This window comes from Microtus pennsylvanicus, chromosome 1 (assembly GCF_037038515.1).
Source record: "Microtus pennsylvanicus isolate mMicPen1 chromosome 1, mMicPen1.hap1, whole genome shotgun sequence".
NCBI classification, from domain to species: domain Eukaryota; kingdom Metazoa; phylum Chordata; class Mammalia; order Rodentia; family Cricetidae; genus Microtus; species Microtus pennsylvanicus.
This window is the reverse complement of record NC_134579.1, coordinates 148,226,806-148,239,262: the sequence shown is the minus strand read 5'-3', so window position 1 is coordinate 148,239,262 and position 12,457 is coordinate 148,226,806. Positions and strand designations below refer to the sequence as shown.

The window sequence follows — 12,457 nt, the reverse complement described above, 5'->3', positions numbered from 1 at the left end:
TAGGCCATTACTCATAGTCCCAGACTTTTGTGAATATTCACTGGGTCTGTGGGCTCTTACCAATAACACAGTGCTTGCCAAACACATGCAAGGCACTAAGATTCATACTAGCATTAGAAATGAAGTTTTTAGTATAACATTGTACCATATAACAACAATAAAGTTATCAAACTCAAGGCATCTTTTTAGACCCATGAATCAATATTTTCCCTTCTACAGGTTCCTTCACATTTGACAAGAATCACAATAATGTCATAGGAAAACAAATATTCCAGTGAATAAAATTCAAAACCAGAACTGAATGTGGCATTTATTTCCCAACTCTTTTCAGGGAAACTCACCATCTAAGTTGCATTATATGGGGGGAGAAGGAATGCTACCATAGCAAATAAGATAAATATTGAACATAAGAAACAATGAAATCAGAAATAAAACCCTAGATGTTATGAAGCTGCAAGGCCAAGAGGTCATTTCTGTAATATGCAGAGAATTCTCACAAATAATGCATAAGAAAACAAAGATAGAATTATATCAAAGAAGGCAGAATAAAATTAGTTGTACTAAAAATAAAATTAAAAGAAAATAACATTCATGAAAATGGAAGTAAAACTAATAATAATGTATAAGAATGAAAAAAAATAAAAGTATATGTGTAGATTTCCTAAACAGTCCAGAAAGTGTTAATTATGGTTTCTTGATGTTTAGAAAGGAACATATCAATAGCCATTATGGATATTTTGAAACACAGCCTGCTATTACACAGAGAGGACCAAGAGGTGAGTGACCAGACATCTGGTGGGACAAGCCATTCTCTAGGCCCTCAACATTGGGTCAAAACGGGGGTACCTCCCCCACCTGCCTTGGCTTCACTAGCCAGCCAGCAAGAGTTTCCTGCAGGTAGGTTGCTCCATTATCTCCATCTCGATAATAGGACCTTGCAAACTACAAGTCTCTGCCTCCTAAGCCCTCCTATCCCCCTGCAATCTCAGTAGAACTCTGAAACACAGCATGCTACTACACAAAGAGGACCAAAAGGTAAGTGATCAGCAACCAGGCAAGACACCCCACTCCCTAGGCCTTCCATACTGGGACAAAACCCTGGGTCCCTCCCCCACTTACCTCAGCTTCTAAAGCCAGTCAGCATGCGAGCTTCCTGTAAGTAGGCTACTCCAAACCCCTGAAACACAGAAGTGATAGCAGAGAACTGACCAAGAACAGTTTACAAGACACTGACAGCCACTGCAAGGATTGGAACAGGACACAAAGACACTGGCGGCATCAATTGAACAAAAAGATGGGTAGGCGCCAATGCATAAATTCATCTAATGACCTAAAAGCAACATAGTAACATCAGAACTCAGTGTTAACACAACAGGAAGACTTGATCATCTTAACCTAGAGGAAACAGAAGAAAATGATTGTAAATATAACTTTATGAAGATGATGGAAACATTTAAAGAAAAAAAATGAAACACTCCCTTAAAGAAATGGAGAAAAGAGAAACAAAAAGTTGGAAGAAATTAATAAATCTCTCAAAGGAATCCAAGAAAACCATAGAAAAACAATCAAACTGGTGAAGCAAGATCAAGACTTGAAGGATGAAATAAAGGCAATAAAAGAAGCACAAACCAAGGGAATTCTGAATGTGGAAATTCTGGGTAAATGAACAGGAACTACAGAGGCAAGCATAACCAACAGAATAAAAGAGACAGAAGAGAAACTCTCAGGGGTTGAGATATAGAGGAAATCAATCCATTGGTCAAAGAAAACATTAAATCCAACCATTTTTTTTTAACACAAAACATCCAGGAAATCTGGTTTACTATGAAAAGAACAAACTTAAGAATCATAGGGATAGAAGGAGAACTCTACCTCAAAAGCACAGAAAATATATTTAACAAAATCATAGAAGAAAACTTTCCCAACCTAAAGAAGAATATTCCTATGAAAGTATAAGAAGTTCACAGAATACCAAATAGACTGGATCAAAACAAAAGTTCCCTTGCCATATAATGATCAAAATTCAAAACATATAGAATAAAGAAAGAATATTAAGAGCTGCAAAGTAAAAAGGTCAAGTAACATATAAAGGTAGACCTATCAGAATTACACCTGGCTTCTCAATGGAAACCATGAAAGCCAGAAGGACCTGGATAGATGTGCTGCAGACACTAAGAGATCATAGATGCAAACTCAGACTACTATACTCAGTAAATCTTTCAATCACCATTGAGGAAGAAAACAAGATATTCCATGACAAAACCAGATTTAAAAAAACAGCTATCTACAAATCCAGCTGTACAGAAAGTACTATAAGGAAAACCCTAACCCAAGGAAACTAACTGCACCCAAAAAGCACAGGTAACAGATAAACTCCCACCAACAAAACCCAAAGAAGGAAAACATACACACTAGCACTGAAAAATAACAGGAATTAACATCACTGGTCATTAATATTGTTTAATATCAATGGACTCAATTCACCTGTTGAGGCACAGGTTAAGCGACTGAATACAAAAACAGGATCAAATTTTCTGCAGTATACAAGAAACACACCTTAACGTCAAAGACAGACACTATCTCAGAGTAAAGGGTTGGGAAAAGGTTTTCTAATCAAATGGACCTAAGAAACAAGTGGGTGTAACTATCTTAATATCTAACAAAATAGACTTCAAACTAAAATCAATCCAAATAGATGGAGAAGAACATTTTATGCTCATAACAGGAAATCCATCAAGATGAAGTCTCAATCCTGAACATCTATGCCCCTAATCCAAGAGCACCCACATATGGAAAAGAAACATTATTAAAACTTAAATCACACATTAAACCCCACACACTAATAGCAGAAGGCTTCAATAACCCACTCTCTCCAATGGACAGTTCAACTAGACAGAAACCTAACCGAGAAATAAGAGAACAGATATCATGACTCAAATGGAATTAACAGACATCTACAGAATATTCCCCCCAAACACAAAAGAATATACCTTCTTCTCAGCACCTCATGAAAACTTCTCTAAAATTGACCACATACTCAGTAACAAAGCAAACCTCTACAGATACAAAAAAAAAAAAAATGGAGTAACTCCCTGTATCTTATCAGATTACCAAGGCTTAAAATTAGAATTCAACAGCAACACTAGTTTCAGAAAGCCCACAAACACATGGAAATTAAACAGTGCTCTATTGAACCACCCCTGGATCAAGGAAGAAATAAAGAAAAAGAGAAAGAAATTAATGATTTCTTAGAATTCAACAAAATTGAAGACACAATGTACCCAAACCTATGAGACAGTATGAACGCAGTGCTAAGAGAAAGTTCATAGCACTGTCTACAGAAAGAAAGTGGAGAAGGTTCAGAAACCTGAAAGCTCTAGAACAAAAAGAAGCAGACTCACCCAGGAGAAGTAGATAAGAGGAAATAATCGAATTAAAGTAATGAAATCAATAAAATAGAAACAAATAAACAATACAAAGAATCAATGAAACAAAGAACTGGTTCTTTGAGAAAATCAACAAGATAGACAAACCCTTAAGCAAACTAATCAAAACACAGAGAGAGGATATCCAAATTAACAAACTAAGAAATGAAAAGGGGGACATAACAACAGACAATGGGGAAATCCAGAGAATTATTAGGTCACACTACAAAAACCTTTACTCTACAAAACTGGAATTTTTTTTTAATGGACAATTTTCTGGATAGGTATCACATGCCAAAATTAAATCAAGCCCAGGTGAACAATTTAAATAGACCTTTAACCTGCAAGGAAATAGAATCTGTCATCAAAAGCTTCCCAACCAAAAAAGAAAAAAAAAGAAAGAAAGAAAAGAGGCCTCCATTTTCTGCCCACTCTTAACTTTCCTATCTTCCAAGCTCCTACAGAACAGCCCGCTGAGCTCTCAACACTGAATGGCTTTTCTAGCCCAAAGTTTCAAAGTCCTTCTACAATCCTCCCCAAAACAACATAGTCTGGTCTGTCACAGCAAGACCCCACTCCCGGTAGCAACTTGTCTTCAGGTTTCCACTGCTGTGATTGAATACCACAACCAAAGCAACTTGGGGAGGAAACGGCTAATTTGGCTGACATTTCCACACTGTAGTCCATCACAGAAGGAAGTCAGGACAGAAACTCAAACAGGGCAGGAACCTGGATGCAGGAGCTAATGCAGAGGCCATGGAGGGGCTTTCTCCCCATGACTTGCTCAGCCTGTTTTCTTACAGAACTCAGGACCATCCTCCCACAGGCGACCTAACAATCATCAATAAGAAAATGCTCCATAGACTTGCTCACAGCCCAATCTTCTGGAGGCATTTTCTCAATTGGGGTTTCCTCCACTCAGATGACTCTAGTTTATGGCAGCTTGCATAAAATTTGCCAGCACAGTTGAGTTTTAGCAAGACGGGGAGGGGGGTCACTTCTATACCCGCTGATTGTACTGGATCCCAGTCTTAGCCCTTCCAATAGTGGAAAAGAGGGTTTGTTAAGGTAAAACATTCCAAAGGTTCTCAGCTGGATGTTCAGTCTAATGCAGAGGTGGGCAAAGAATGGCTTGTTGGGACTGTCGGTAGCCTAAAGAAATTGTATGCAGAATTTGTGACATCTGCTCATCTGGAGCTGAAGAATCAGCTCTGATTAATAGGAGACCAGAACCACTGAAGTAAAACATTTGCTTTGCTGGAACAATGGGTGCTGGTCAGCTGGGGCTGTGAGTAAGAAGAGACCGGCATCACTGAGGTGAAGTCTTCTGGGAAGTGTTTCCTGAGAAACAGCACACAGAGGTTGTGTTCCAAAGGTGGCCAAGGTTGTACCTCCTTTTGGCAGCTGAACTTGGTAGTGTAAGATTCACCTGGGTGGCACTGGTTTTGAAGGCATGACTAGGTCATGGAGAGCTGCTGAGACTTGGCACTGTGAGAGGCCAAGCGAGGCCATTGGTGAAGATGCAGCCTCAGTGGCAGTTGAAGGACCAGCATTGATGGGGTCATGGAAAGAAGCTGAGGCTTGGAACCATAAAGAAAGCCTGTTGGTGAAAGTGCAGTCCAGTCGCAGTGAAGATGCCAATGTTTTGGAGATGCGAGTACCATGGGGTGACCACCAAGAACAGCAGCAGCAGTGGAGCGGAGTCAGATGGAGCCTAGAGGACGAACCGTGTGTGCTGCGGAGGAGTCAGATGGAGCCTAGAAGATGAGCTGTGTGTGCTGCGGAGGGCAGAGTCAGAAGTGACCCACGCTCCGTGGAGAAGCCCAGAAGACCATGAGTGGATCTCAGATATTGAACACTGGATTATATACATCAATGGAGTTTGGTTTTGCTTTTTTCAGATTGTGACTGTGCCCTGGTTCTTCCCTCTTGGAGTAAGAAAGTATTTAACTTATTTTTTATTTTATAGGAACCCACAGTTGAGAGACTTGGAATTTTTAAGAGAGATTTTAAGTTTTAAGAGACTTTGGATTTTTAAGGAGACTAAACTTTTAAAGTATTTGAATTGGTAAAGACTGGGGGGGCTTTTAAGTTTGTAATATGTTATATATATTAATAAATACCATATATATATATGGTATTTATTAATCTGAGATCTTGGAAATGAATCAAAAAGAAAAGAAAAGAAAGGTTATATCTTAAAAAGTGTTGTGTGAGCCAGGAGGTGGTGGTGGTGCATGTCTTTAATCCCAGCATTTGGGAAGCAGAGGCAGGTAGATCTCTATGAGTTCGAGGCCAGCCTGGTCTGCAGAGAGAGTTCCAGAACAGCCAAACCTACATAGAAAAAACTTGTCTTGAAAAAGCAAAACAATAATAACAACAAGAAAAGGTGTTGTGTGTTGTATTGACAAAGGGTCGGGACACTGACTTGATCATGTTCCTACTAGACAGTATTTTAAATGCCTTGATTTATAACTTCCTTTGTTCTAATAATTATAAAAAACTCCAAGTGACCGCTTCCTCATTGGAACACATTATTTGGGGCCATGGCCATGGGTATTACAATTTTTCTCAGAATAAACTATGCCTTTTTAATTTCTTCCTTTGAAAAAAAAGAAAAGAAAAGAAAGAAAAAGCCCAGGGTCAAATGATTTCAGTGCAGAATTCTACCAGAACTTCAAAGAAGAGGTAATACTTATTCTCCTCAAAGTATTCCACATAATAGAAACAGAAAGAACTGTTTTTATAAGGCTACAGTTACCCTGATACCAAAACCACACAAAGACTCAACCAAGAAAGAGAATTATAGAGCAATCTCCCTGATGAATCTAGAAGCAAAAATACTCAATAAAATACTGGCAAACCAAATCCAAGAACACATCAAAAAATCATCCACCATGAACAAGTCGGCTTCATCCAAGAGTTGCAGGGATGGTTCAACATACGAAGATCTATCAATGTAAAGCACCATATAAATAAACTGAAAGAAGAAACAATACGATCATCTCATTGGATGCTGAAAAGGCATTTGACAAAATCCAACACCTCTTTATGATAACAGTCTTGGAGAGATAAGGGATACAAGGAACATATCTAAACATAATAAAAAGCAATATACAGCAAGCCAACAGCCAACATCAAATTAAATGGAGAGAAACTCAAGCAATCCCACTAAAATCAGGAACCAGACAAGGTTTTCCATTCTCTCCATATTTATCCAACATAGTTCTTGAAGTTCTGGCTGAGCAATAAGTCAAAAAAAAAAAAAAAAGGAGATCTGTGGAATTCAAATTGTAAAAAAGTCAAACTTTTGTTATTTGTAGATGATATGGTAGTATACATAAGTGGCGCCAAAAACTGTTCTAGAAAACTTCTACAGCTGATAAATATCTTCAGTAATATGGCAGGATGCAAGATAACTCAAAATAATCAGTAGCCCTCCTATACGCAAATGATGAAGATGCTGAGAAAGAAATCAGAGAAATATCATCTTTCACAATAGCTACAAATAACATAAAATATGCTGAGGTAACCCTAACAAAAGAAGTGAAAGTTCTGTTTGACAAAAACTTTAAGTCTTTGAGGAAAGAACATATCAGAAAATGGAAAGATCACCCGTGTTCTTGGATAGGTAGGATCAACATAATAAAAATGGAAATCCTACCAAACCAATCTGTAGGTTCAATGCAATACCCATCAAAATACTAACACAATTCGTCACAGACCTTGAAAGAACAATAATCAATTTCATACGGAAAAAAAGAACAAACAAAAAGGAAAACAGGATAGCCAAAACAATCCTATACAATAAAGGAACTTCTAGAGGCATCACCATTTCTGACATCAAGTTCTATTATAAAGCTACAGTAATGAAAACAGCTTGTTATTGGCATAAAAACAGAGAATAAAATTATACACAACTAAAACATTTAATGAATCTTCTGAAAGCAGATGTTACAGAACGTGGCATATAACAGATATAGTCTTGTGGCGACAAGTTTTGTTAATTTTTATTTTATCCACATATTAATAGTACATAGTACACTATCACACTGTGACATTTTCACGTATGTGCACTATGTGCTTCTGCCACACTCCTCCCTCATCCTCTCATCTATTCCCACTCTCCTGCGCACTGGTTCTTTTCCTCTTCTCAGTAGCTCGTATCTTTCTCTGGTTCTTTTTTGTTCCCTGGTTTCACATGAAAGAAAATGTAAGATTTGTCTTTGTGGGGCTGACATTTTTCTTAAGGTTAATTTTGTTTCCATCCATTTTTCTACAGCATTTTCAGAGCAGTGATCACCCTTGAAGAACTGTAGTGTCTACGTATGAGGCACACTAAACCACAGCTTGGGGCTAGAGAGCTGGCAAAGTGGGCAAAGCGTGCAGTGGACTTCCAGAGGAACTGAGTTCAGGTCCCAGCAAACACATCAAGTGACTGACAACTGTCTATAACTCCAATTGCAGAGGATCCAATGTGCTGTTCTTGCCTCTTTAAGTAGCAAACATGCATATATGTGGTGCACATACATACACCATGGCACACATACCTACACAAAATATCAATTTAAGATATGATCAAGACATCTCAGGGCTCTAGAGATGGTTTGATGGTTAAGAGCACTGATTGCTCCTCTAAAGGGGACAAATTTTATTTCCAGTACTCAATGCTGGCTCAAAACCATGTGTAACTCCAAGTCCTAAGGGGTCAATGCTCTCTTCTGACCTCTTCAGGTACTTTATCACAAGGTGCATAAAAATACATGTCATAAAAATACCTATACAGATAAAATAAGAATAAGCCCTCCTACCCCAGCACACATAATCACACACACCAGAGCAGAAGATCCTTTCCTAAGTGTTAAGATAATTTCTGGCCACACAGATTAATTTCTTCTTTTTCACCTATATTTTGCCTATTGTCACATAGTAATTTGTAAAATACGATGATTCTACATATTTGGAAAATTCTCACTACTCTATAGTAAATTACATAAGAAAAATGTTATAATAAAATGTCGAGTTATAATACCACATGACACAGGGTCAGTTTTAGGGTGCTTGGTATTTTATTTCTTTTTAAACAATTCTTATTTATTCTCTTATAGAGTACATTCCAGTAACATCAGCCAAACACAGCACAGCAAGATATAAGACGAGGCACAAACCCTCACATGCAGGCTGGGCAAGGTAACTCAGGAGGTGGAAAATTGGCCCAAGAACAAGCAACAGAGTTAAAGACATCCCCAGGCCTACAGTCAGGGGTCCCTCAATAGTCCCAAGCCAACAACTACAGCATATACGCAGAGGACCAAGCCCAGACCCATGCAAGCTCCACAATTGCAGCTTCAGTTGACTCCTGCTTTGTTGATTCCTCGGACGACACTCCCTCAGGTCTTCAACCCCTCTGGCTCCCATTAGTCCTCTTGTCACCTCCATAGATCTCCAAGATCTTAGGAGAGAGACCTGATGGAGACAACCAAACTGGGTTCTCTCTCTCACTAATGTTTGGCTTTGGGTCTCTATATCAATTCCCAGCAGCTGTCAGAGGCAGCCTCTCTGCTGAGGGCTGGGCTAGGCACTAATCCTGGTCTTCAGGCTATCTAGCCTCCATTCCTTGTCATCCAGGCAGTGTTGGACTTGGACTCCCTCTTTTAGTGTGGGCCTCAAATTAAACCATTGATTGGCCACTCCCACAAGTTCTGTGCACCCATTGTTCCAGCACATCTTGCAGTCAGGACAGGCTGTTGGTTGAAGGTTATGTGGCTGGGTTGGTGTCCTAATCCCATGACTACAAGTGTTACCTACTTCTGGAAAATGAACAGTTCAGGCTCCATATCCTCCATTAGTAGGAGTCCTCACTAGGGTCAGCCTTGAGATTCCAGGGATTTTTTCCAGTGCACTAGATTTCCCTATTTCCTCCCAAATACCATCTAATTTCAGTCATTTCTCCTCCATTCCTCCACCCACACCCAGTCCTGCCCATTCCCATCTTTATCCACACACCTGCAAAATCTATTCAATTTCCCATTCCCTAAAAGATCCATGTGCCCCCTCTTGAACCATCTCCGTAGCTTAGTCTCTCTGGGACTGTGGATTGTAGCATGATTATCATTTATTTAACAGCTAATATCCACTTATAGGTGAATAAATACTATGTCTTTCTGAAGTGGTTTACAGGAGATATAGCATTTACTTTGGGCTGCCAACCATGGAGACTTATTATTAATCTTAAATATTCAACATGAGCTTTGTCCCACTAACACTTTACCTTAATTTAACCTGTATCTATTCTTTTACATTTTGCTTTGGAGATTTTTAGTTTTCCTTCATTTGTATGTCCTACTTTTCTGTTTCCTCTGAGTCTGGCTGGCTGGCTCTTGGTGATTCTCTATTGTCTTCTCTTCTTTCTTCTTTTCCTTTCTCTCTCAAGTTTAAACTCCTCCTACGTACTCTCAATTCTTGGAAGTTCAACCTATACCTTCTCCCTCACTACTGACTATTCAGCTTGTTTTTTAGACCAATCAGGTCCCATAGGCAGGCGAGGTAAAACAGCCACACATCTTCACCTAATTAAACAAATGCAACCCACCTTTACGTAGTTAAATAAATAGTCTACGACATAAACAAACAGAACACACTTTTACATAGTTAAACAACTATTTTACAACAGGTTACTTTAAACAAGATGGATTTTTAAGTTCCATTCATTTGCCTGCAAATTTCATGATGTCATTTTATAACCAATGATACTACTCCATTTTGTAAATTTATTATATTTTCTTTAAGCATGCTACACTCGGAGGCCAGCTAAGTCATGTATAAAGTTTCTGGTTATTATGAATACAGCCACTATATATAACCACAGTTGATGAAGTGTCTTTGTGGTAGAATGGAATATCCTTTGGATATATGTCCAAGAATGGTATAACTGTGTCTTGAGGTCCGTTACCAGGTTTCTCAGGAATTGCAACACTGATTTCCACAGTGGCTACCAGTTTGCATTCCCAGCAGCAATAGAGGAGTGTTTCTTTTGCTGCACATCCTTACCATCATGAGCTGTCACTTGTGTTAATGTCCTTAGCCATTCTAAGAATAAGATGGAATCCCAAAGTGGTTTTGATTAATATTTCAAAGAAGGCTAAGGAAGTTGAACATTTTAAAAGTGTTTTTTTAGCCATTTGAATCTCCTCTACTGAGAATTCTCTGATTAGATCGGTACCTCATTTTTAAATTAGAGTGTTTGGTTTATCATGTCTAGTTTCTTGAGATATTTATATATTTTGAATATTGGCACTCTATCAGATGTAGAGTTGGTGAAAATCATTTCCCATTCTGTAGGCTGCCATTTTCTCCTATTGCCAGTGTCCTTTACCTTACAGAAGCTTTTCAGATTCATGAGGTCAAATTTATTAATTGTTGATCTTAGTACTTGCACTATCCATGTTCTGTTCAGGAAGTTGTCCCTTTATCAATGAGTTTGATGCTATTCCCCATTTTCTTTTTCTTTCTTTCTTTCTTTCTTTCTTTTTTTTTTTTTGGTTTTTCGAGACAGGGTTTCTCTGTGGTTTTGGAGCCTGTCCTGGAACTAGCTCCTGTAGACCAGGCTGGTCTCGAACTCACAGAGATCTGCCTGCCTCTGCCTCCCAAGTGCTGGGATTAAAGGCGTGCGCCACCACCGCCCGGCCCCATTTTCCATTATAGAATATTCATTGTACCTGATTTATGCTGAAGTCTTTGATCCACATGGACTTGAGTTTTATTGGCAGTTGTTATGGAATATGCAAGCAGGATTTGCTGAAGGAGGTAGAGGCAGGAGGATATCTGACATGTTCAAACTGAAGTCTTAGCATTCTACAATAAATAAAAGAATATGCAAATAAATCAGCAAAGGCATACAAACAGCGCTCATGTCAAATTTGGAAAAAGTTTTCTATTACCACAGCATGGTAAAAACAGACTGGAACTAGACTTGATATTGCTGAGGAGAACAAATGGGCAAACAATGGGAAAGCACATTTCTATAAATAGGAATACACCTACTTTCCATAGCACTGAACCTTTTGAGTAGGTTGTAAAGATGACAACAATGGAGGAGAATGCATAAGAGATAACAAATATGCACACCAGGGTAAGGATAGTTTGGGCAGCTCTGTCCTCAGGCAAGACTTTCCGACAGTGTTGAGCACTGTGGATGTGCTGGACTTGTCTCTTATGTCTGTAGAGGACACTCACCATGAAGACACTTAAGCAGGCCATGAGACACAGACACAGGCCATCAGTGAAGCACAGTAAGGACATATACAGGGCCGTTACCACATTACCGGAGGCAAACCATGAGCAGTACCCGTAACTCAGCCTGCTAGTCATGTTTTTGTTGGAAATGGGGCCTGATACTCTTGCTGGAGTCAAGATGTTTAAAACCAGGTGCACAGGCCAACTGAGTGAGCAGGAGGGACCGATGTACTTGGTGGCTCTGTGTTTAAGCTTCATCCACCTGGAGTTGCTGGAGCTGATTGTGATCGCTTGGAAGCAACTCAGTAGGCACATGACATACAGGGACACCCCTCTTGCTATTCGGTAAATGTAGACTATCAATTTACATCCAACATCATTGAGGAAATCCTTAAATCTGAAATCTGACATTGCCTGTGGAATGCCTCTTGAGATGATAGACAAGAAATTGGCTACAGTCAAGTGCTCTATAATCAGGTCTTTGGGCATTAAATGCTTTCCATTGAATATAAAAATCATATAATAAAATATTATTGAAGAATTTCCAAGCACTCCCACTGTGATCTGGGAAAAGAGGAAAATTCCCATTGCCAAGTTGTCAGAAGCCATTTTCTTTCCTATATAAGATAAAATTTATTATGATCAGTGGACCCTGGAAATACATTATGGGTGTGCATTATTTCAAGATGTTAGCTAAAATAATATATTTATCGCTTTACTCTATTTATACAGTTCTCTCATTGAAGAACTATGTCTAAAACTTTATTTTTATTGAAATAAATATTCTGCATTATTTA

The 12,457-nt window shown here is 38.8% G+C and overlaps 1 protein-coding gene and 1 pseudogene across 1 annotated transcript; one reads left to right on the top strand and one right to left on the bottom strand.

Annotated features, from left to right (window-relative positions):
- LOC142837303 (vomeronasal type-1 receptor 4-like) overlaps window positions 1-12,457 on the top strand; it is a 138,535-nt pseudogene that overhangs the window by 90,109 nt on the left and 35,969 nt on the right.
- Window positions 11,334-12,287, bottom strand: LOC142860728 (vomeronasal type-1 receptor 4-like). Its single transcript, XM_075992361.1, has one exon. It carries the CDS (start codon window positions 12,267-12,269, stop codon window positions 11,334-11,336), a length of 936 nt encoding a protein of 311 aa, XP_075848476.1. The 5' UTR covers window positions 12,270-12,287.